Source organism: Ambystoma mexicanum, chromosome 2p (genome assembly GCF_040938575.1).
Source record: "Ambystoma mexicanum isolate Mex_15411 chromosome 2p, UKY_AmexF1_1, whole genome shotgun sequence".
In the NCBI taxonomy this organism is placed as follows: Eukaryota; Metazoa; Chordata; class Amphibia; order Caudata; family Ambystomatidae; genus Ambystoma; species Ambystoma mexicanum.
The window spans coordinates 336,870,522-336,895,833 of record NC_090923.1 but is presented as its reverse complement, the minus strand read 5'-3'; the positions used below and the strand labels follow the sequence as shown (position 1 = coordinate 336,895,833).

The 25,312-nt window shown below is 48.1% G+C and overlaps 1 protein-coding gene across 4 annotated transcripts in view; it reads left to right on the top strand.

Annotated features, from left to right (window-relative positions):
* The window catches only part of ARHGEF3 (Rho guanine nucleotide exchange factor 3), a 1,464,987-nt gene that overhangs the window by 1,230,379 nt on the left and 209,296 nt on the right, over window positions 1-25,312 (top strand). The window contains exon 1 of one of the 4 annotated variants that reach the window (XM_069643669.1): window positions 23,434-23,674. The exons of the other annotated variants lie outside the window; for them this stretch is intronic. Coding sequence (XP_069499770.1) covers window positions 23,552-23,674 — 123 coding nt within the window. The 5' untranslated portion in view covers window positions 23,434-23,551. Of the gene's footprint in view, window positions 1-23,433; window positions 23,675-25,312 lie in introns of those variants that run through there. 4 annotated transcript variants of the gene reach the window in all.

Below are 25,312 nucleotides of genomic sequence, written 5' to 3'. Positions count from 1 at the left end.
AGGGCTCCCTACGAAAAGCAATCCCACGAGAAGGAGGGCATGAGCCTTAGACCTTCCCCTGTCCCAGCTGTTAAATAATATCGTCCTTAAGCCCCCCTCCCCAAGACCACAGCATTCCAAGGTATCAGTCAGTTCCAGACCATCAACCATAAAGCTGTTAGACCCCCCAATCAATCAAAAAAGATCAGAAAGCAAGGGCAGGCTGCCTTCACCAATGGTCACGTGATTTGTGCTGCAAGGTGGCGGGAGGGATAAAACAGCACTAAAACTAGGGTGGAAAGCTTTGGAAGGGATCCGACCTGTCTGGAATCGAGATGGGGTTTGTTTGTTAGTTACAATGACATCGAAGTATCCTCTTAGCCCATGTCTGCTGTACCAGGTGCACATTAGGTTAGAGATAAAGATTGTATTGTTTTTCTTTTTATAATGAGCAATTAATTGCAGTTTTGTGCCTGATGATGTGGGAACAGGGGCCCACGTGGAGGAAGAGGGACAGAAGGGGCTGTGCCCAATGGCCTGGCATCCCCTTTGGAGCAGCTAGCCGATGTATAGGGTTGCACCAACCAGCTATTTGGATTTGCACCTTATGTAACTCATATCACTGACGACGCAGTGCGCCTTTTAATGTGTTACTTATACTAATTTGGCCAGAACGTTCCGTGGCAGCAGAGCTCTTTGCTGGCACATGTTTAGTTTTGTGGAAATAAACCTTGGTCTCCTTGTAAGAAGTGTGCTGGGCCTTTATCCCTAGTGGGTTGTATTTTTGTGGTGTGAGTGTTGAAGGGCTTCTCTACAAATGTAACAGCGGTGGAAGTGGAAAAAAGGAACCAGTGGCACTCTGGCTGCATCCAAAAAAGAGGCAGTGGGATGGGCAGAGAGATGGCGGGTGGGAGGGGGGTTCCAAGTGCGGGTGGTGGTGACCAGGATTCCAAACTTTGTCTCAAATTGTTGGATTTCAAGATCTACAGTAATAGTGTGTTATAGAGTTTACTTACAAAAACACAATTTGCATAATAAAGCCACATGAGGACATGTAAATGCTTATAGCAACATGTTGAGCCAAAAGAATATCATGGTGGCTTTAATTTTCCCATTCTGAATGGCAAACTGTAAGTACCAGAATGCAAGATAATGCCAACCTGAAAAATCGAGTTAACCTCAATGTACTTTCTGTGATTTAAGATCTGTAATAAAATAAGTTTTGTAATAAGCAAAGATGGATATGCAGATTCTGCGTCACAAACTTCCAGCTTGTTGTTATTCATGATGTTGAAAACATTTGATTAGCGGCTTAAAGCACCTTTATTTTTTGCATGTCAACCAATCTTTAAATGGGCGCTTTGTGTTGCTCACTTTAAACATCACAGATTTGCAAGGTAACTGTTGCTTTGCGAGCTCTTTGAGTTGGAAATGTTCCATCTTGCATATGAAAGGCTCTGCCGCTGATGAAAGAAATGTGTTTGCAACCTGAGCACCTTAACGACCTGCAGAGCCAAAGTCGCTTCGTGTGTCTCGGCCTAGCTGAGACCTGGGAAAATGGCAGTGTCCTGAGCCAATTCTATATTTGGCTCATAAGAAAGAAAAAGCGTCAAGGACGCGTTTCTTCGAGCCTTTGAACTAAAGGTATTCTCTGTGAAAAGCAAGCGTGATAGTGGTATGGGGCAGCGATGATTTCTATTACACTTCCATCGCTGTATGTATGTAAGTCGAATAGCCCTCTCGAGGAATAGGTCCGGAGTTGCGCACGGTACTTCGTAATGCTTAATCTTCCCCTCTTTACGCTATTGCGTGTACGCCAACTCATCTCTATTCATTGAGCCTTGTGATCCGGTGGTAAACACCCACTTTTCCAGAAAATGTTTTCCTGATTTGCCACCCCTCGTGAATGGCAGCCTGTCGGGATTGGCGTTAGTGGGAGTTAGGGGAGACCCGGACACAGAGGGAGGAATTGGAGGCTGCGTGGAGAGAAGGTGGGGAATGGGTCAGGGAGGTGAGGTGGGGGAATGATGGCTTATGGAGGTGTGTGGTACGGCGTCATAAGGAGAGGAGGCTGGGTAACGGGAACCCTGTGAGAAGAAGGAGTTGGGTGGGGAATGGTGTCAGCCAGAGGTCGAAGTGGGCGGGAGCAGTCGGGAGCGGTGCTCCTATACTTTCTATTTTTCAATTTCACTGTTCCTATATTTTTATTTTAAAAATAAAGCGTTCTGGAACGGTTTAGTTTTAAAATATAAGTGTAGGAAGAAGTTGAAGCTTGCACTTCAGTGCACTGCACTGAACATTCCCTTAAATAACACGTGTGTTTGTTAGGGGGTTTGGACTGTGTGTGGGAGGGGGCACAGCGATGGGGTTTGTGGAGAGCGGGGCAGACCGGCATTGAAGATAGCTCCACTACTTCTTTTCGTACACTTCGACCACTGGTGTTAGCACGCTCCCAGAGTTGCCGGGGTGTCCCCTGCATCACAGAAGGGGCCTAGGTGGATCAGTCCCAGAAAAATATTTCCCCGCAGCGCCAAAGCCGGACCCAGGAAACCTCTGCAAAATGGCCTACAGGGAAATCGCATGGATCCAGTCTGGTGTTCAGAGGGAACCTAGAAGGAGGCTAGTCTTGATGGTGGTGCATGCTGAAGATTACTGGCAGTAACGGAGAGCCTCAGTCCACTGTGCGCTCTCCCAGAAGCCAAGTGCGGGAGCGAGTTCCTGCCCAGCCATGTACAGGATCGGCCCATACTGAAGTGCTGAGGCGAACAGGGATCTATTGCAGGCGCCTGGACCAAGGCTGTGGATCCCTGACTTGCCACTATGAACAATGCAAGGGCCCCGATCTGCGTCTTCCTCCACTCTTCCAAGAGAAGCGGTCTTGGTTTCAAGGAGAGGGCTTTCTCCGCCAGCATGGTCCTTGAGAGCGTGGGTGGCCTCCCCGAATGAATGGAGGAATAATCAATATTGTGAATTAGATATACCCTGCGCTGACAGCCAGACCCAATGCTAAGCACACAAAGGGTGCCCCCTTATTGTAAGCAGGCAGTGATGGGCACTAGAGCATGGGTCTTGTATAGAGAGGCTTTCCTTTTAGTTGTTGGAATCTGGAGTTATATGTAGCCAGGTACCCACATGTAAGGGTGTTCTCACAGTATGTATTGGTTAGAACGAGGAGATACCAACGTATGGATGACTGCGTTTTCAAGATTTACAGGAAAACACTATCATCGTTAATGCAGTCAAAATATATAGTATTTGTGTTTAAAAAACAAGTGTACAGATTAGCACCGTACACTGATGTTAAGTTGCGCCTTGTAAGGGCTCTGGGGATGAGTCGCCAAGCTTTTCCAGGGGCAAGTGCTACTCATGGCTAAAAAAAATAGCAACGTACACCATTGTAAGTTGTATATATTCACAAATGTATGTTATCTTAGTAACAAAAAGTGCATACGTTTCAAGACATGCGTTTGGTGTGAGGTAATGTTCCTGTGCGTAACCATACGCAGTCGCAACATAGGAATAGAGTGGCTATTTCCCATGGGAAGGTTTATTGGAATTGTGGGTCTCGCATTGTTGTCTACGTACACACCCAGAAATGTGTAATTTACTATGTATTCACAAAATGAAAATTTGTCTTTGAAACTTTTGAGAACACACGAGTTGTGCCAAAACATTCTAGGTGTTAATTATGCATTATTAACATGTTCCACGGGCTGTACCAGGGGTAAATGGCCCAGCATCTCCAATTAACGGCCCGAGTGAAGCATTAGCTAACACTATTAGCACCCTGGGTTACCAAAGCCGTGGTGTTAAGAAACAAAAGAGCATTTTCATTAAGTGAACGCAGCACCGTGCACGTCCCGTTCAGTGAATGAAAATACTTTTCCAAGATGGCCGCCGTGGCTGTGGAAGGCGGGGCTCCTCTTCTATCACCATGGCGGCCAGAAACGCAAACCTGAAGCACCAGATGGCACTGCTGCCACAATCAGGTAAGTGGGGTTGGGGAGGGAGCTGTGGATTTATTTTCACATTCTTTTTTTTTTTTTAGATGGAACTGTGGGTGGAGGTAGATGGCAGCCTAGGGAGTTGGCCATCAGGCGCTTGGAACACGGGCTAGATCGAGAGTATCAGCCCGCTTTTTCCAGACTCCTGATTGACCGGCTCCCACCCGTCGGGTGCTAATGAGCATTATTACGGCATCCTCCGTTCCTTGCCAGCGAGGTTTGTGCTATTTGAAACACAGCATGTGATCTGGGAAGGTGAACAACGTCTTTGTAAATGTGTGGAATCCGTCCAAGAAGGGATAAGTCGTACTAACATGAGGGGAAAGAAATTTGAAAGTGTATGGTATACAGCATTTTAATTTTTGTCCTTGCTAACATGATATACAGTTACAATGGGGACACGGGGGTTGCACACATCATTTTGCTGGGTGTAAAAACAACCCAAAGCATACCCAGAGTGCAGTCTGTGGGGCAGCCCTTGGAAAGGAAAGGAGCATAATGGTGCATGCAGCCGTGGTAGGAATGTTCTGAACTGTACAGGACAGGCAGACAGTCTGGTGTAGATGCATTGGAAGATGATGGGTGAATAGAAAAGAGGAGCAAGCTGGAAGAGACTGTGTTCAGCGGGACCACATTTGTTGTGAGACTCAACTGTATTCTATAGGGCGTAGTGCTATCGTGATGTGTACGAAGCAGAGGCATTGCTAGGGGGGCAGAGGGGGCTATATCCCTAGGTCTTTTGGCTGGAGCCCCAGATAGAAGCTCAGGAGCTACAACCAAAAGGATACCTAGCCCCGGTCCAACAGTCCCGACATTAGTGTAGCCCCAGATCTTTTCCAGACCTAGCAACACTCCTGGTACGAAGCCATAGGGAACTTTCTCGAATGCAACGTACACAGATGGTAACGGCTGCAAGATACCTGGATGGAACTTACGTGGGACTCACTGCACGTCAAGGCCACAGCACTGGGTAGAAGGAAGCTGGTAAAGGTGTATGAACCCAGAACAACGGTCCACGGTGTATGGCTGTGCTATGCCGTCATGCAGCATACACGCGCCAAGAATCGTATGCCGACCTATGCAGATGAAGGACAATTATAGTAGTTTTGAATCCAGATGAAGTCATTTGCCGGGTACACATGCAGAATTCGGAAAATACACAGTGGCCTGAGGACGGCTGCACCCAGAGATAGGGAGCACATTTAAATAATAGAGAGACTTTATTGGAGGAGGAGAATGAAATGGTTTAACCTATGGTACGGTGCCTTTGTATCCTTCCACTTGCTGCAACACGAGCAAGGTCTGGAGATGCAAGAGGGGGACCGCGATCTTAAGTTAGTCTCTAGGTATCTACCTGATCCCTGTGTGTTATGATGGGGAAGTAATCCGGGAGCGGCGTCCCAGATCAGAACTGTGCAATGTTGTTTTTTTCTATAGGTTAAGTCATCCCAGGAGAAAGGTTGTGACTTCAATGCGGAATCTAGATTCTACCTCAAATGAGAGAAGCGCTGGTCACAGTAGGTGCAGAATAAGTCTCTCATATGTGTAGGTGTGTGGGCACTTATTTTACCTTTGTGTTAACCTGCCACCCCTTCCTGAGATTTAAGCCTGATCTCTGCCACAAAACCTACCTTTAAGGTTTGGCTTTCTTTTTGGATGGGTGCCTTGCCAAACCCTGGAGTTAGTGGTAGTAAAACACTCAACAGGGGTTTGTACATAAACTGTCTTAAACGGGAACAACCAGCCAGGAGTGAAAACAACAGCACAGATGCCTCCAGGAAAGACCAGACAGGTTCCGGCAGCTCAATGGACAGCCAGCAGGAAACGGTCCCACATCGAAGACAATGGTGGAGGCGACCCAGGGCATAAGGTATAACTTACTCCACAGTAAGGTTACTCCAGGTCATACCAATATCGGGTTTAAGTGTAAGCTCAGTTGTAATTTACTTGTTTATTCTGACAGTATTTTACTGACACCTAATTTCTTTGCAAATCATGTTACTGGTTGAAAAACCCAACCAGATGTAGTCAGGGGTGTTCGTTCTCCCATTGATGCAGTCCAGTTGCTTACTCGAGCAAGACAGGAGGATGGAGGAATACAAATCCCTCTCTCCCTCTACCAACAGGACTGTGTTACTGCATTATCTGCTAAAGCCCAATCCTGTTGTAAAGTGCTCCGCTGCTCTTGAGTTTGGTTTGCACCATAAGCAATAAAGGAGATTTTTTTTTTTTTTTTAAAACTCACTAACTTGCGTCCACCCTCACACCACTCGTATCTACTGTCCAATGTAAAGGCACATACTATTTTGCTATTATTACTAAACTGAACTGAAACTGCACTGGTCAACTGGCTACCCTCTGATCTCGGGCCCAGGTCCCCTGCCCCGCCAGTTGCACACCTGCACTGCCTCCCTTGGCAAGCCCCGCACTCTGGGACTGTTTCCTGTATCCCTGCAGTCCCCTACCAGCACTTGACAACTCATGCCAGCACTTACCCTTGCACTTACCACCAGCTGGCCGCACTTTTTTACTTATTTATGCTATTTATTTTTACTGTCGATCCCATGTACTGCAGTTCCCCCTTCACCCCGGACTTTTCCCCTTCCCCTGCACTTGCGCGATCTCAATGCTGGCTGCATTACCACTGTTTGTTGCGTTTATTATTTATTTATTGTTATTTATCTGTTTCTCCTCTGCTTCGCACTTTCCAACTCTCCCCCCTTCCATGCACTTTTCCCCTCCCCCCCTCTCCCATGCACTTGCGCGTTGGCAATATCACTGGGCCTAGTAAGATAGCTGTTTTGTTCTCCCCTGTACTGCTCCCTTGCCTTGTGGTGCTCTGAAACACTTGTTTACGAGCAGGATAGAAATAAAATATCAATCAATCAATGTCACCTGGCCTAGTAAGATCGTTGTCGCTGTCTTCCCTCTGTTTCCCCTCCCTTGCCTCGTCGAGCCTTGAAACACTTGTGTATAGGCACGTTATAAATGCCATATATTATATCATATATCATATCATATCATTACAATTGTGTGAACGTTCCTCCCATTAGTTTATATATGCCAAAATGCCAAATTCCATTTGGGAAGATGGTTAAGTCCAGAGGTCTGCAACCTGTGGCTCGTCAGATGTATTGGACTACAACTCCCAACAACCCCTGCCATTCCAGACAATGGTAAGGGGTGCATGGGAGTCATAGTCCAAAACATCTGAAGAACCGCTTGTTGAAGACGTCTGATTTAGTGCTAGTTGTGTCACCGCATTCTGGATGTATTATAGCGACTGCTAGACCATGAGGGCAAATAATAAAACGGAAGAAGACCTCCATCTCCCGAATGCATTGCGGGGAGGCTGGCACGTACGGTATGCCATTTTGCTTTTTAAGGGTGAAACGGTGGGCGCTAACATACGTTTGCTGCTGTTGGTAATGTTCTGGCAGATTCTGTACGAATTAATTGGCTCGCTGAAAACGTTTTCAAAAGGACATTGTTTTCTGCATGTTGGATGGTAGCTGTGCACGAATACAAAGCATTGGCAAGGAAGGCAGGCCCGATCCTGAACCCAGATTACATTAGGCACAGAAAGAGCAAAGCCCGCTCTTGCAGAGCGATATTGTATGAGTTGTAACTTGTTTCTTTTGGGGGGCCAGGGAGAGGGTGGAGAACTGCTATGCTTGTTGCCATCCTTCCTGCCCCAGGCCAACATTCTGTGCTTCTATGCAAAAAAGGAAAATGATCATCCTGGCTGTAGAAAAGGAGCCATATACATTTTTAAGAAATGTACATTTGTAACACTTTTTTTGCTGTTCTATTAGCCCTATTTTTTTTACTGCAAGAGAAAAACATGTCATGTTTCCGGGTTTACATTTACAAAAGTCTTCATCAGGCACAATGTTTTAAATATGTTTTATAATGTTCAAATGTGTATGTGTAGAGAATGCATAACTGATCAAGAACAAAGAAGCAAAATGAACAGTAGGCTTGACTCGGTTAATCAAAAATGCCATGTAATTATCTAGGAGCAGGCATTCTCTGAGCCTGATTCCAGTTGAAGGCAAACATGTCTGTGCAACAGCAGGTAATTATGCCCAACAAAGAGGAAATAATATCTACCCAGATCCGCAGCACTCCTTCAAACTCCCTGCTTCACTGACTATTTAAAGATCCCCGCCAGCGCTAGAAACGTTCCACATTTGTTTTGCACATCTTTTGCAAAATGTTATTTGGCACTGCAAAAACTGCACCTGCAGCCGGCCTCGCTTGTGGTCCAAAAAATGTAGATGGATTTCTGCTGTTCGTCACAAGAGGGACTTGGTCTTCGCAATGCCGCAGGCCCTCCAAAACATTGGTGGGCGGCATCAAGGGCTGCGGGGAATCAGGGCAATGAACTCTGAGGGTAACTTGCAACCTGGAGCCTGCTCTCATGTGAGAGCCTCTCTTGTGTCGCCGAGGTAGCTCACTCATAGAGTAGAAGTGGGTGTGGCAAGTGCGGATAAGATCATGTCGGTCATTGCAACTAGTCATGCCCAAACCTCCATCCCTTGGTCAGCCAGTCATAAAAAGAACCTGGGTGGGGCTCCAGATATGTATCCATGCCGGGCATTGCCAATACTGTCATTTGTAGACCATAAACCCAATTCTTCTTGGGTCTGATCACTTCAGCGCCATCAGGAATATACCTCTAGTCCCCTCAACCAAAATCTCTTGCTGGTAGCCCCCTATTATAATCCTTTATGGAAAAACACAGCATTATACAAGGTTCCGAATTAATATTCAGTGAGCAGGAGCTATAATCAGCTCCTGGGTGTCAGGCATCCATGGGATGTCATTTGGGGGTTTCCTGGGGTCACAGCTGCTACCTAAATCCCCCTCTACTACCCCTAGACCTGTCCTTGCTACCCCATGGCCACTAGACAAAGAGGCAGTGCCAAGAACAAATAAGCAAAACAGAAAGGTGAAGGCTGGAAGGTTCCAAATCATTCATAACCACTGGCACAGCTCTGGGCCAACATCCAGACCATCGTTTTTCTGGTTGGAATTGTGTTGGTCAGTTGCTGTTTCCATCCTATGGCCAGACACTTGTCAGACAATTAATGTCTACGCTTTGGGGTGTAGGCCTCTACAAGATGCTCTGTTTACAGTTTAGCCCGAGTGTTGTACAGGTTGTTGTGATGGATGTATGCTTACATTCAGAGTAATTTGATTATATGGGCCTATACACACTGATATTAACGCTACATATGGTGATCCATTCTTGTATGAAATGTATTTCACATTACAGTGATATCGTAACCATATTTTTCTTAGTGTACTGAGGAACAATGCTATGTGATGCCACTTCCTGTTTTGTCAAGGGGTGACAGGTAGTGTGCCATCACTTCCCATGATGTCAGTCGGGGTGGAGGTCGATTGCAACAGAGGTCATGGGGCATGTCACTTCTGCTGCCCCAGGCATTTTGGTGACATGACATCCCTGCAGGCATCCCACAGTAGGCAGAAGCTACTGCTGGGGAACCAGGAGCAAGTTCACAGTACACTGCAAATCTAGCTCCCACATGAGATGCATGCTTGATTGATTGATAGTTTATTTGTATAGCGCCTATGCACACATGTGTTTCAAAGCACTTCAAGGCAAGGGAGGGAGCAAGGGAAATTACAAGGACATTCTTACAAGGCCTTGAGACATTAAGAATGTGAAATTAACTATCATACTAGGCCTGAGGACATTTCAGATAGTGCAAGAGCTATTGACAATAAGGAGGGGAGGAAAGGAGGGAAAGGTAGGAGATGAGACAGACAAGCGACTATCATACTAGGCCTGACAACATTTCTGGTAGTGCAGGGGAATGACAAAAGGTGAGGGGAGGGAGGAAGTAGAGGAACAAAACAAGCGGCTATCGTACTAGGCCTGATGACATTTCTGGTAGTGCAGGGGAATGACAAAAGGTGAAGGGGTGAGAGGAACATAACAAGCGAATATCCTACTAGGCCTGACGACACTTCTCGTAGTGCTGGAGATTGACAAAAGGTGAGGGAGAGGGAGGGGGCATAACACGCACCTATCATACTAGGCGTGATGACATTTCTGAAAGTGCAGAGGGGCGGGGGGAGGTAGAGAAACATAACAAGCGACTATCGTACTAACTTGAACTTTTTACCCATTATATACGATCCATTATAGTTAAATGTATCGTAATTCTTCTTTATTTACATTCTTAAACACTCAAAGTTAATGCCACATATGCATATTTGGAAGGCAACAGTTGGCCTGAGGAGCCAAACGTAGCCCCTGTTAACTATTGTTTTTAAGCTAACGAGGCTCTCCTAGGGTAGAAGCAGGAGCTAAATAGCTACTAGTAATTTCGAAACCTGTTCTATGCTCATCTGTTCCAAAGAGCACTGATCTGAATGACCAACAATTGATTCAACCTCCTTTTTTATCCCCCATTATGAGCCAACACTTTCAAATTGTTAATCTATATCTTTGTAGGATGTCATTTGTGGGCACGCACCCACAAGCTTACTCGTTTTCCTGGTCCTGCTCTTCCGGGTCCCAACCTGCCTGCCAGCCCCTAGGCGCCCTCGTGTGCGGCAGGGGCGTGACAGTTCGATATAGAAATACTGCTCCGTGCTGTCACTGAGCCGGCTTTCTAAACCGGTCTTTAAGTGAAAAGATCTTTTAAAAAATATCTTTTCACTTAGGACCGTGAAGACATGCATGGATTCTTTCCTGTCTATCATTATGCCGAGGCGCATCCTGGGCTCCATTTCTACATCCATATCACTATCCCTTTCCCTATACTCATCTCTAGCGGGAAGTATTGGGAAGCCTTTTTGTATGCCGTCTCTTTATCATCTTTGAACCACCCTTCGCCGTTAGCTTTTATAACCACAAATTCCAGAAGATATAGGGGGCTCATGGCAAATTGTCAGTAGCCGAGACCTGAGATCTCAAAGTTATGCTACAGTAAGGGAATTTTTAGGTGGCATGGGGGGGGCTTGTACAGCACATGCCTGAGAACAGAATGACTGAGATGTTTCCAGGCTAACCTAATCGTCCATATTTATATGATGCTTAACAATAACACAACCTATTTTTACATTCCCACAATTTTGTTTCACAAGGGAGCTGAGACATTAGGAGACATAGGATAGCATTAGGCGTTTGGTGGTATTTCCCCAGAATTACAGCCAAACTCAAATACTGTTACTGCATGCAATAAGCATGTGATAACAGGAAGGGGGCTCATGATTCGGAGTCATACGGACACTTCAGTTATTCCCCATTTTAAAGCCCCGTCAGACTCTTTTGCGGAAATGTGGTAATACTGCATGCTTAATACTGCATTTGGTTCTTTTCATTTTGGGAGGTTACCTACCTTCACACAAAAGGACATCGTGTGCAAGAGTTTTGGTTACAAAAGTCATGATTTTTCAGGACAGCAAAACATCTGTATTCCTAAATGTCCACATTTTTGCCACTTCCACAAAACTCGTAACGAAACCCATAGCTATTTGCACTGAAGTTCATAATGTGGTCAAGTGTGGCAGCCATTATTAGGCCACTCAGTGCACAGCCAGCACCTGGGCTAATAGACCTCATCTCATCTGCTATGAGTCAAATTGGGCCAGAAACCTTTTAAACTGAGTCTGTAATTGAGGTATGGGAAGTTCAGGGAAAGGAAGAGGATTAGGATCAGGCAATTATTGAGGTGCCTCAGCAGGGCTAGCATTATCCCCTTCGAAGGGATTGTGTCCTCCGACGTATTCCTTATCTTAGATAGAAATCCTTCAGCTTTGCTGGCCTCGGAAAATTTTTTCGCCAGAGGGCGCTGCGCGTCGATGATCGCCGAGTCGATGACCCTCGACGGCCTCCGTGCCGACGTCGACGTCATCCTGCCTATAAAGGCCGCGCGCAGCGTCCGTTGCTCAGTTCCGTTTTTCCGCGCTTCGTTGTGCCTCGGAACACCGTTGCTCAGTTCTCGTCAAGATAACGTATATAATAACTACTATTTACCTCGATATCGATGGCATCCTCCTCCGACCCGACGACCCCTCGGTCCGGTTTCAAAAAGTGCCGAGACTGCGGGAAGAAAATGTCGTTGACGGACCCTCACAGGGTCTGTTTGTGGTGTCTGGGAATCACGCACCAGAGTTCGGAGTGTGAGGAATGCCTTTCCATGACGGCGAAAGCCTTGAAGGAGCGTAGGGGGAAGCTCGAGAGAGGTAGGTCAACTTTAACTTCCTCGAAAGCTTCTTCGGTAGAGTCGAGACGTTCGTCTCCTCACCATAAAAAACACTCTCGATCTAGATCACGAAGTGGCTCCCACCACTCGTCGACATCGAGACACTCGAAGAAGAGACGTAGGAGATCCCCTTCGTCATCTTCGTCGAGTTCTCCTGAGAGAGTTCATTGCCCCACAAAACGCAGCTCGCAAGCTGAGTGGGAGGAATTCAGGAAAAAGATGCTAAGCGTCTTCGAGAAAGCGGCCTCGTCCCCCTCGAAGACAGCTGAGGGTGATACCCCGGGTAAAAAACCCAAAAAATCTAAACGCCGCGAGTCGCAGTACCCGGCGGAAAAGTCAACCCGAAAGCGCCTCGAGCCATCGGGAGATAAAGCATCATCGACGCCATCGTCGAAAACTCCTTCGAAACAGAGGTCGGCGCCATCGACGCCGTTGTCGAAGGATTCATCGGCGCATCAGTCGATCGAGTCGACGCCGACGTCGACGCCGATATCGACGCCGGTGAAGGAAAGAACCACGGCTACTCCACAGCCAACGGTTAGACAAAAGACCTCCGACTCGACGCCGAGAACGTCGACGTCGTTCTCGAGCAAGACTCCGATCCTTTCGAGTTCTTCGAGGCCTAGTACACATTTCTCGACGCTTTTCACGGCGCCTTCGAGTACTTTCACGTCGGTGTCGACGACATCGACGTTTTCAAGGCCTGTGATGATGGCTCCTTCTGCATTGGAAATGGGGTTTATACCATTCCAAAAACCAATGTATCCCCCTTTAACCTCGATTTTTGAGGAAAGGGAGGATTCAGACCAAGATATTGATTTACAGAGACTTTCGCCTCTGAGGAAGGAAGATTAAAAAATCTTCAGGATGCACTTCAGGAAGCTAGTGGCTTGGACACTTCTCCTGAAGCAGAATTTATCAAACCAGACCCAGGAGAACATGCGGAGACTCCATATAGAGCTCTGATGTCTAGAATCATAGAATTTATGGGTTGGTCTGCACCTTCTCCTGCCTTTCAGCAGGATGACCTCACTGACATACTGGACAAGGGCCCACAGGAGGATCCTGTGGTTCCATTTCACTCTGCTCTACAGAGAAGGATTTTGACAAACTGGGAAACGCCAGAAATTATCCCGGCAGTAAATAAAAAACTGTCAACAAAATACAGGGTGGCTAGTTCTGACCCTGAATATTTGTCAAAACACCCTACTCCTGAGAGCTTGGTTGTACAGGCTGCAACCTCATCAGGCAGCACATCTGCATACCCCACTGCTCCGCAGGATAGGGATGACAAAAAGTATGATGCCATGGCTAAGAAGGTTTTTTCTGCCTGTAGCATGGCGTTAAAGTCTATTAACGCGACCTGTACGCTCGCTAGGTTCAGCCACACCCTTTGGGAGTGCGCTTCATCAGCGGCTGACTGCCTCCAAGAAGGAGAGGAAAGGGACGCATTTTTAAACATCATCAGGGATGGTAAAGATGCGATGTGCGAGACCCTACAAACTGGCCTAGATTCTGCTGACAGTATCAGCAGGGCCATGGCGGCAAGTACCACAATCCGCAGGCATGCGTGGTTGAGGAAGTCTGGTTTTGCCTCTGACGTGCAGACCAGGCTTTTGAATATGCCCTTTGACGGTTCTACCCTCTTTGGAAAGAAGGCGGATGACAGTTTGGAGAAACTGCAAACGTCCAAGGCAGCAGCCAAGTCATTGGGAGCTGCTATCCGTCAGAATACCTTTCGTCCTTCGGGATCATCGTGGAGAGGACGGTCCTTTCGTTACTATTCCTCATATGGAAGGGGCAGGGGACGACCGGCTCAAAGAGGCCAAGGAAGATTTACCCGTGGTGGACGGGGTAGGGGAAAGAAAGCCGCACCCGCAGGAGCAGGAGCCACTTTACCTTCGGCAACTGCATCAGCCGCTTCAAAACCACTCTGAGGTCTCCCCTCACAGAACACCAGTAGGGGGCAGGTTAACTCACCATCTGACGGAATGGCAGGCTATTACGTCAGATGCTTGGGCTCTGGAGACAGTGGCCCAAGGTTACTGCCTGCCCTTCCTACATATCCCTCAGAGTCATCCACCGGGGAACAACCCTTTGAAGCTTCCAGATCCGCTCCTCTTGCAGGAGGTTTTAGACCTGCTAGAGAAAGGTGCCATAGAACTGGTACCTGTAGCGGAAAGGAACAAGGGTTGGTACTCCCCCTACTTCATAATACCGAAGAAGGACGGAGGACTGAGACCCATCTTAGACTTACGGGAATTGAACAAATTCCTCCGAAAGGACAAGTTCAAGATGGTGACTCTCTCTCAGATCCTTCAGGCCCTCCAGCTTCAGGACTGGTTGGTATCTCTAGACCTCCAGGACGCTTATTTCCATGTGCCGATCCATCCCAGGCACAGGAGATACCTGAGGTTCGCAATTGGCAGCTCTCATTATCAATTTCGAGTTCTGCCATTTGGGCTAACCTCCGCCCCGAGGGTCTTTACCAAGCTAATGTCGGTTGTGGCTGCAAGTCTAAGGAGGGAAGGGATTCATGTCTACCCTTACCTAGACGATTGGTTGATCAGAGCTGTATCTTCGGAACAGGCTCAGAGACAACTAGATTATGTTTGCCACTTCCTTCACAAGCTGGGCTTCTCCCTCAATTTAAAGAAGTCACAGATGATACCATCACAGAGACTCCAATTCATTGGAGCAGTCCTGGACACTTCCCTGGGAAAAGCCTTGCCACCAGAGGTGAGGGCTCGAGATATTCTGCAGATGGTCATCAGATTTCAGAATGCCCAATATCTCCCAGCCTACGACTTTCTGAGGTTGCTAGGCCTCATGGCATCCTGCATATTCCTCGTGCCGGAGGCTCGCCTGAGAATGAGATCCCTCCAGTGGGCACTGAGAACTCAGTGGTCACAGTTCTCAGGAAGGATGACAGATCTCCTTCGGATCCCGGTCAAAGTAGCCCGAGACCTTCAGTGGTGGGCCTGTCGGGAGAACATCCTGAAAGGAGAAATGTTTTGGCAACCATGGCCGGAGATAACAGTAGTCACGGATGCCTCACTCACGGGGTGGGGAGCTCACGCCAACGACTTGACCATCAGCGGTCGTTGGTCTCCATCGGAGTCCAGACTACATATCAACCTGTTGGAGCTGAGAGCCATCAGACTAGCGCTGAAGGCTTTTCTGCCGTCTGTACGGGGAAGAAACGTCTTAATAATGACGGACAATACAGTGGCCATGCACTACCTCAACAAAAGAGGAGGCGTAGGCTCACTACCACTGTGCAGAGAGGCGATGCAGCTCTGGTTTTGGGCAATTCAGGAAGGAATCTCTCTATCGGCAATTCACCTAGCCGGAGAGAAGAACTTGACAGCGGACGCTCTGAGCAGGCAGAGCACAGTCTCTCACGAGTGGGAGATAGCTCAGGAAGTCCTTCAAGAGATCTTCGCCCTTTGGGGAACCCCTCAAGTGGATCTGTTCGCCACCAGTATCAACAGGAAGTGCGACAGATTTTGCTCAAGGGAATTTCCCCCGAGAGGAGCTCTAGGAGATGCGTTCGTAGTGGACTGGGAGTTCCCACTTCTGTACGCGTTCCCTCCGGTCCCTGTCATTCCTCAAATGATCAGGAGGTTGAGAAGGTTTCGGAAGACCATGATCCTAATTGCCCCGGATTGGGCCAGGAGAACGTGGTACCCGGACCTTCTAGACATGTCCATCTGCCCTCCAATTCGACTGCCATACAGAGAGGATCTTCTCTCGCAGAAGGAAGGTCAGGTTCTCCATCCAGCCATCAAGACCCTCAACCTTCACGCTTGGTGTCTGAAAGGTTGAGGTACAAGGATTGGGACCTTCCGGATGATGTTATGGAGGTGTTGCTTTCGGCCAGAAGGCCGGCAACTAAAACTCTATACCGCTGCCGTTGGAACAAATTTTGCAGCTGGTGCAGAGAAAAGAATATTGAACCCTTTTCTTGTGGTACACCTATGGTGTTATCATTCTTACTTTACCTGGCTAATTCAGGCCTACAGATTGGCACAAATAAGGGCTATCTCGCAGCGCTATCAATCTTTAAGCGCACTGCAGAGGAGCCTTCATACTTCAAAATTCCATTGGTAATACAATACCTAAAAGGATTAACTAATGTTTATCCCCCAAAACCTTTTCAAGTTCCCTTATGGGATTTAAACCTAATTTTAAACTTCCTAAAGGGTGCCCCTTTTGAACCACTACACTCTTGTTCATTGAAGCTTCTCACCCTCAAAACTGTTTTGCTAATAGCATTGACATCTGCTAGAAGGGTTAGCGAGTTGCAAGCCTTATCGTGTAAACCTCCACATACAATCTTTTACAAGGACAAAGTTGTTCTTCAGGTGAAGCCTAACTTCCTCCCGAAGGTAGTCTCGGAGTTTCACATCACTCAGAAGATTATATTACCTTCTTTCTACCCTCCTCCTCATCCGGGGAAGGAGGAAGAGAGACTGCACAGGCTGGACCCTAAGCGAGCCTTGAGCTTCTATATCAGCAGATTGGCTAAGATCAGACAAGCAGACCAACTCTTTGTAGGTTATGCAGGACATAAGTTGGGCCTTCCAATAACAAAACAAACCATCTCCAGATGGATTATTTTAGCCATTCTGGAGTGCTACAAATTGGCAGGAAAGGAGCCTCCTCAAAATCTAAGGGCTCATTCTACCAGGGGTATCGCAACATCCTCAGCCCTTCAAAGAGGGGTGCCAATTCGAGATATATGTGCGGCTGCCACATGGTCGTCCGCACATACATTTACCAAATTCTATAGCCTGGATTCCTCCTCTAGTCAAGAAACTAGATTCGGCAAGGCTGTGTTACACTCTGTCCATTCTGGAAGGGTAACATAACTTTTATTACTCCCGCCTCCAGTCACAATACCACTGCTATGGGAGTCTATCTAAGATAAGGAATACGTCGGAGGACACAATCCCTTCGAAGAACTAGTTACTCTTACCTTGTAACGTTCTTTCGATGGGATGTTCCTCCGACGTATTCCTTATCGACCCTCCCATCCATCCCCGCAGTATGACTTCCTGTGGGTTTGCAGCCTATGCTCCTTCAAGGTGATTAGTCTAATCCAAAAACATTACTGGGGACTACAAAACGGAACTGAGCAACGGACGCTGCGCGCGGCCTTTATAGGCAGGATGACGTCGACGTCGGCACGGAGGCCGTCGAGGGTCATCGACTCGGCGATCATCGACGCGCAGCGCCCTCTGGCGAAAAAATTTTCCGAGGCCAGCAAAGCTGAAGGATTTCTATCTAAGATAAGGAATACGTCGGAGGAACATCCCATCGAAAGAACGTTACAAGGTAAGAGTAACTAGTTCATCTCCTCCCTGCCACCATGTACAGCTGTACCCCTCCTCTGTGCCCCTCTGTATCCCACCCCCGCTGAATATCTGTTCTGTTGTTACTTCTGAAAAGTGCTCTGTTATACATCTGTACTGTTACCTCTGTAAAGCGCTCTGTTGCTTCTCAAAGGTGGGTCAGCTCCCAATAAATAATATAGTAATAATAAAGTTGTCTCAATTTTCGCATCCAAAATCCGAGATGCAGCAGAGGCCATCAAAAGATGTGCCCATAAGCCTCCAACCCATATTCAAAGGTGAGTTGTAGCTTGAACTTGAAAGCACCCATAACTACCAAGATTGGTACACAAAATTGGTAGAAATCCTTGATGTGGAGCAGAAACAGGAAATATGCCTCGAATGTTAAATAGCCATAAGTATCCCCCATCCTAACGAAAGCAGCATAAACTGTCTCCAGCAGCAGACACTCAATGGGCAAAATCACAAATCACACAACATGCATGGCTACATATAGAGCAACATTGCTGCCTGTGTGTATGTTGGATAGCATATAAACTGTATTAACAGCAAAGCCACACAATAAAATACATACAAATAGCCATGCCCAGCCTTAAGCTTCGAAAACAGGGCTGCTCATGAGCCCCAAACTATCTCTCCCTTCTCCAATTAACTAACTTACCTCTCAATTTACTACCACACAAACACACACGAACCCTACCCCCTGCCACCCACAGAGCCATTTTATGGCAACTAGCCAGGGCAGATGTCGAGTGGATGGCGTCCGCCACTTCTTCTAGAGGACGGACGCCACCCCACTGGGTTGTTTTTGAGGTTGGGATTCAAAACATGCAATTGTTCCTTGAACTGAATTAGGACATGTTCAGCCGGCTTCTACAACCAGTGTGGAAGTTGGGGCTCAGACCCAAGTCAGCAGGTTATTGAACTTTAAACGTAGCCACTAGACCACATGAAAATGTGGCAACCTTGAAGCCCTAGAAGTGTCATTTGAGAGTTTGGTTTCCAAGGCAGCTGCCTTTCATACTTTGTCAGCCATGGTATAGGATCATCTCTTCTCTTTATTTTCTGTCGGCCCATTTTTTTCCTAAAAAGCAAGTGGTTGTTTGTCCGTAGCATTTTCTTCAACAAAGAAGGGCCAATTGAATGAACTTTCTATACTTCACTTTGAATTGTGTCCATTTCATGTGACAGCCTTTTACAGTATGTAATGTACCCCTCCCACATACACTTTTTGTAGGACTTGCTACTAGCATCACCTCTATCACATTAACCTCAATAGAACTGCTCAGAGTCCGTCATGTGGCACGCCACGTCTTTACCCCTTTAACATGCCCCGCCTCCTCAATACCAGCAGCACTCCTGATGTCCTAACTCTGTCATCTAGTATTGGGTTCTGCCCCTCCCCCCGCACTCCCCAGCGCAGCGGATTAAAACGTATACACACGTGGTATATGTGTCATCATCACAGACCACATAAAGCCATACCAGCACCCAGAGCTCTGGTACTTCCTGCTAGCGCTCATCAACACCACAGCTTTCGCACCTCCAGCTCCCCTTACTGCACTAACCACCCTACGCACCCCCTCTTTTTTGTAGAGCTTCAGACAGTAAAGAAGCCAAAATGGCAGATGGGCACTCGACAAGAGCCCTTTGCATTATAGAACCTTTTAAAAATTATTCTTGTAACACCACTATATTATTGTTGTATTTCCCATATCTTTCTAAATATTCATAGCTGTGCATAGGCTGTCACTGTGATCTAACCCAGCATATTCCAAGGGCCCATTCTTTGAGGTACATCAGATGCGTGCAAGACATATTTGATCATTGCGATAAACGTAATCTTCTGTGTGGCTTCCATAGGGAGCAATTAGCCACTATTTAGTCTTTCTGAGTGCTATATCCACTTACTGTGACATCATGGCAGAGGATTATGGGAGACCATCAATTGCTATGACATCACCGCTGGGGGAGATACCATTTCTCTTTCCTTTTTAGGCTTCTGCAGGGGTGAAGGAATGTGGTATTTTTGTGTTGTATATTGTCCCCTCCTGTCAACACTATATAACCAGGGACATCAGCAGAGGGGGAGCCGGGGGTAGCACCTGCTACCTCTAGCTGGACAAAGGGGCAGTGCCAAGAGCAGATATCTGTGTTGCACTTGGAAAAGACGGCTGTATAGGCAACTAAATGTGCCACCGCTTTTTTCACCTGGAACTAGATCTGGTTAGCTGGAGAAATAACAGGGATGCAGGAAAAACCATGAAGCCGCCATCACTAACAGGTTACATTAGTGAAGCACGCCGGAATGTTGGATTCATAGGTGGGCTATCTGTGCAGCTCAAAACCAGTACTGTAGCAACAGGAAGGGTATGGGGGCTAGATCTAGCTAGCTGGGTATGGGTAAGAGCAGCCGACAGTACTCATTGGCAGCACAGCATGAATGCATCAGTGCTTCGTATTGTCTGCTTTGCACATCCAGTGAGCCACTGGGCCTGTGATGAGAGGGGTGTGCCCCAGCGGCTTCTGTCACCAATCCTGCCTGGGCACTGTGTGACCTGGCACAGATCTGCCAGACTTGCATCACAGGCACACTGTAGATAGACGCAAGGAGAGAGAATTAATTTACATCAAGTTGCCCTCCGCCTTTGAAGTAAGCAATCTGTTGCTTCCTCAAGCAAAGAAAATATATATTTGGAAGAATAGCTCTGGGGCGATGCACTTGCTTTGGGAAAAAGAGAATGCTGTGCAACATGGGTTCAGTTCCTGTTCTAGTGCTTAGAAGCCAGGGGAGGCTGGCATTAAGCAAGATATAAAAAGCCAAAGAAAATTATAAAATGAGCCTTTTCTAAGGGTGGTGTCATGGAGCTGCTGCTGTTTACATTTTAAACTAAAAAAGCATGCAATTTATGTGACCTGCAACACATCCTTCCCCTCCATTCCCCGTCTAAAAGAAAATGGTGGGTTACTTACCAAATAAGCAAAACAGAAAGGTGATTGCTGGAAGTATCAAATTGTTCATAACCACTGGCACTGCTCTGGGCAACCCTCCAGACCATTGTTTTTCAGCCTGCTAAGCCACTACAGAAGGGGAAAGACCATATGTAAATCATGCTTGGACCCATCCCCAAAAGGGGCAGTCCAACCCAAACTGCTAGGTCACATCCCTTCTGCACGAAATCACAAGCATCCCCAGACATGTTCCAGCCTCACTGGGCCTCATGAGTGAGGACTAGCATAGGTCTCTAGGACCAGCAGGTGTGTTACTTACCCAACACTGTGGGTTACTTACCAAATAAGCAAAACAGAAAGATGATGGCTGGAAGGTTTCAAATCATTCATAACCACTGGCACAGCTCTGGGTGACCCTCTAGACCATTGTTTTTCTGGTTGGACTTGTGTGTCAGTTGCTGTTTCCAGTATGTGGCCAGACACATGGCAGGCACTGGATGTCTGCACTTTGAGGTATAGGCTCTTTGAAATGCTTAGTCGGTTTATAGTTCAGTCCGAGTGATGTACAATATAATCCAGGTTGTTGTGTTGGACGTATCCTTACATTTACAGTAATTTGATCATATGGGCCTATACACACTGATATTAACGCTACATATGGTGATCCATTCTTGTATGAAATGTATATCATATTAGTACCCGGCGAGAGTCAAGCAGAATGCAACACGCATTCTGATTGGCTCTCGCCGGGTCCTTACCCGGCCGAGAATCCTTCGATTCTCGGCCGGGATTCCAACCGCCTTGTCCTCGGCAGGGGGCGAGTCAGCCCCTCGGCCAATGAGGAGGCTCGAAGTGGGGCCATCCCCGCTCCGAGCCTCTCCATGGCTGAGAGGCTGCCTTCGTCCCCCGCCGGGGACTCAGGTAAGCTTTTTTTTTTTTTCTTCCCTTCCCTCCCTCCTCCCTGCCGTCCCCACCCCACTTGCCTGCTTGCTCCTGCGTCCCCGGTGGGCGACGATAGCAGCTTCCAGCAGTGTGGGGACTCGGAACGGGGCCATCCCCGCTCTGCGTCCTCCACACGGCTGGAAGCTTCCATCGTCCCACGTCCCCTGCTGGGGACGCAGGTATGTATTTTTTTTTCTTCCCCTCCCTCCCAACCCCACTTACCTTCTGCTTCTTTTTCTTTTTCCGGAGCGGACGCACTGAGAACACGTGTGTTCCCAGCGCGTCCGCTCCCGATGGCCGCAATGGAAAGGGAAAACAGACTCAGTTTTCCCTTTGCATGGCGGCCATTTTCTTGGTCGTTTCTTTTTTTTTCTGTCCAGAAACGCTGCTGCGTTTCGGGACAGAAAAAAATGATTTTAGTGCCACGGTCACGCACAATGCGGGCCAGGGTACTAATAGCAATATGACCCTCACGGTGGGGGCATTACTGACTCAGGTAATGCCCCGGGGCCTTTGTTAAGGCCCTTGCTTCGCTCAGGCCTATACCTATGGGCCCCGGGGCATTACCTGAGTCAGTAATGCCCCCGCCGCTCGGGTCATATTGCTTAATTAATGATATCGTAACCTATTTTTCTTAGTGTACTGAGGAACAATGCTATGTGCTGCCACTTCCTGGTTTTCCAAGGGGTGAAAGGTCGTGTGCCACCACTTCCTGGGATGTCACTTGGGGCAGGGGGGTCACATGACCACTTCCTGTGATGTCATCAAAGGACAAGGGTTGTGTGATGTTGCTTCCGCTACCCCAGGCATTTTGGGGACAGTGCAGTGAGTCGAAAGGGGGCACAATTGGGCCATACATACACAACATAAAACTATACATGACTAGCTTTCCTTTGGGGGGTTGTAGTACCAGAAGGACAGCACAGCAAACGCGAGCTTTGCTGACGTTGTCATTCAGAGCCCAGGGGAGTGTCTCTCGAGTTGATAGCTAGCCCTCTATCATTCTAAGCAAGGGAAAGGGAACCTGCACTAGACATCTATATGTCAGCCTATAGATTACACCGAATTGTCAACTCTAAAGTGACACTGGAATGTTGTGCGCCTTCTGTCCTCACAACTGTAGTGTGACCAAAGGAGTAGACCCATACACCTGGCTGTGAAAGAGGAAGGCTTCCCTTGAATACGGTGTGCTGTCCGCGAGGGTGCCCTCTACACGCGTGGAATACAAATTGCAAAGCCTTGCTGGATTTCAAGCGACGGGCGAGCGGTGCCCTTGGCTGCTCACAATATCGGGAGCAGCGTGAGGGTACTGTTTGTCTGGGCAACATGCATTGCAAAGGGTACCAACGCTGCCCGGGACAGACCCTAGCCCGCTTCAGATGCTTGTACTATAGTCATCTGGCAACAGCCGCACAAACCAAACAGACACAGACAGTGAGACACACACAGAGAAAGACGCACAGCGTTGCTGCACCGAAGCTTCCCTGTCTGTGACCTTCCCCCGCGCGCACTTGTGCGGCTGTTATCTGCAGTGCAGTGTGATTGATGACAGGCAGCCCCCGTATCACCGGAATACATATCAGCGGAGCCCTGGCAGCAGACATCGATGGGAGAGAGCGCCTGCTGGGATGCCGTGTTTACCCCTCCACCGAAAGGAAGAACATGCTAATTGAAAGGGCAACGGGGGGCTGTGCAGGAGGAAGGGGCCGGCACACATTCTAACCTCAAAGAGAAGACGAGGCGCATCCCGGCGTCTGTGGCGCACGCACGATTAGAGCCTGGACCAGCCACAGGTGTCGGCATGCTGTGCTGCTTTGCACTCGCTTTGCACTCGCGCCGGCACTGTCAGAGGTAGAGGGTGGCTTCGGATGTACGCTATCTGTGTCCAGGAGAACTTCCCACACAGGCTACCTGGCGGGCATTCTACCAGGAAATGGCCTGTGCACGGCGTGCCCCCCTCGAAATCCCCAGGATCCCGCCAGTAAACGCGGACCAAATGTCCCCAGAAACTTCGCAGGCATGGATGAGAAAGAGAGACTGATGGCCGCTGGCTCGCGCCCTCCCTTGAAAGATGCTGCGGGGCTCGCTTGGTAACTTCGGCCGCACGGTGTGGCTGTTGCTATCCAGGGCTGTGCTCTGCGTGCGCTGCCTGGGATCCAGCAGGCAATGTCAGATGGAGGTTAGCCTTCCAAGGGTAATTGACTTGTCGCATTCTTTTCCACGCTTGCCTTTGCGCCTATTGTTACAGTTTGTCATTTCACGTGTCGTGCCTGCCCAGCCAGTGATGCGCTCGGAGCCCTGTATTAGGCGCCCTCTGATATAGCGCTCTGGAAATATTGCTAGCGTTTCTAGAGCCGCTCCATGGTTGTCAAGAGAGCAAGAGCTGGTTCGTTCTACCCTTTCATGGGATCAGAAACGCGTGGGTTTAGGGTTTGCCACCACCGTATACATCCACGTTGGCATACATTGTGTTTTGAAAGACGTGAAGACTGCAGATGTTATCTGCGTGAACACCACTTTAATAGCGCACTCTTATCTGAATGCAGAAACCCGCAGTCCTCCGTCCCCTCCCATCCTTTACAAACCCCTGGGCAGCAGTGGTTCACTTTCGATATCTGTGTGGACCAGACATTTCCTGCGTCTTTCTGGTCCATTTTCTAAGGCTGGGTGACAGCACACAACATACCCAATCTAAAGGTCATTTACTGAATTGAACAACAATCTGACTTTTTTACTCGGCATTAATGTGTTGTACATGGAACCCTTCTGCATATATCAAGTTCAGACCCCTGGACTGGAAGCCATGGCGTACTCTTGCTTTCAATGTGATTTCACGGAGGAGATTTGGTCTTTTAATCCATTTGCCTGCAAATATATGTGGGGGGAGACCCCTTCAGTCCCCCCTTCGCGCAAATTCGGTCAACACAAAGTGAATGGATTGTATTCGACCAAATCTCCTGCGCACTACATTTCCTATGGCTAATCTTGCACATGGAACATGCGCAGTGCTTGCAATTACTTCCGATGTTTTAGGGAACAAGCAGTCCGCCGAGCCCTCACCCCCACCCCAGTCTTTCCCCACTGATTTGTGGCAGGTGACTGGTTGTGGGGTGGTGCATACCAATAGTCCTTAGAATCACGTGTTGAGGAGGCGCAGCATAACCGGTTCAGCAAGAGTTGCCGGTCAACACCTCTCAGCCGGAATGTAGATGTTTCATTTATGTATTTAGTTTCAGGCACTACTTGGAGACGCATAAATCAGCAGCACACTTTATACGCGCGACTTAGTGCCCCAGGCGCTTTGAGGTACAGGACCAATATCACACCTGAGGTTTCCAACAACGTTAGACAGAAGACAGGACATGAAAAGTACAAATAACATTGGAATGTAATCTAATCTGAAACAATATTAGCACCCTTGATGGGTGCGGCAGCCATTCAGGTTGCTCCAAACCCGGGCTGGATCTACCGTTGCAAGCCCGGGGTCAGAGCAACCCGGTGGTCATCGCGCACAGCACTGCAGTTTTCCCTCCTCCCCTGCCTTCTGCCCCCAATCCAGCCCCTCCACACCACTGTCCCTCCCAAATCCAACACTCCTTACCTCAGTGGCTCCTACCGCCCAGGCCGCACAGCTTCCTGGTTCATTTCCATTGAAATGGAAGAGGGGCTCCAAGCAGAGCCGCACCTTTCATTTCCATGGCAACCCTGACTCTCCCCGGCCGCTGCTGTGAACGAAGCAGCGCAGGTGTCTTTTTTTTTTCTTTTTTTCTATTGCTATTAGCACTTTGAGGGTTTCCCTCACGGTGCTAATAGCAATAATCCCGCTTTCTGC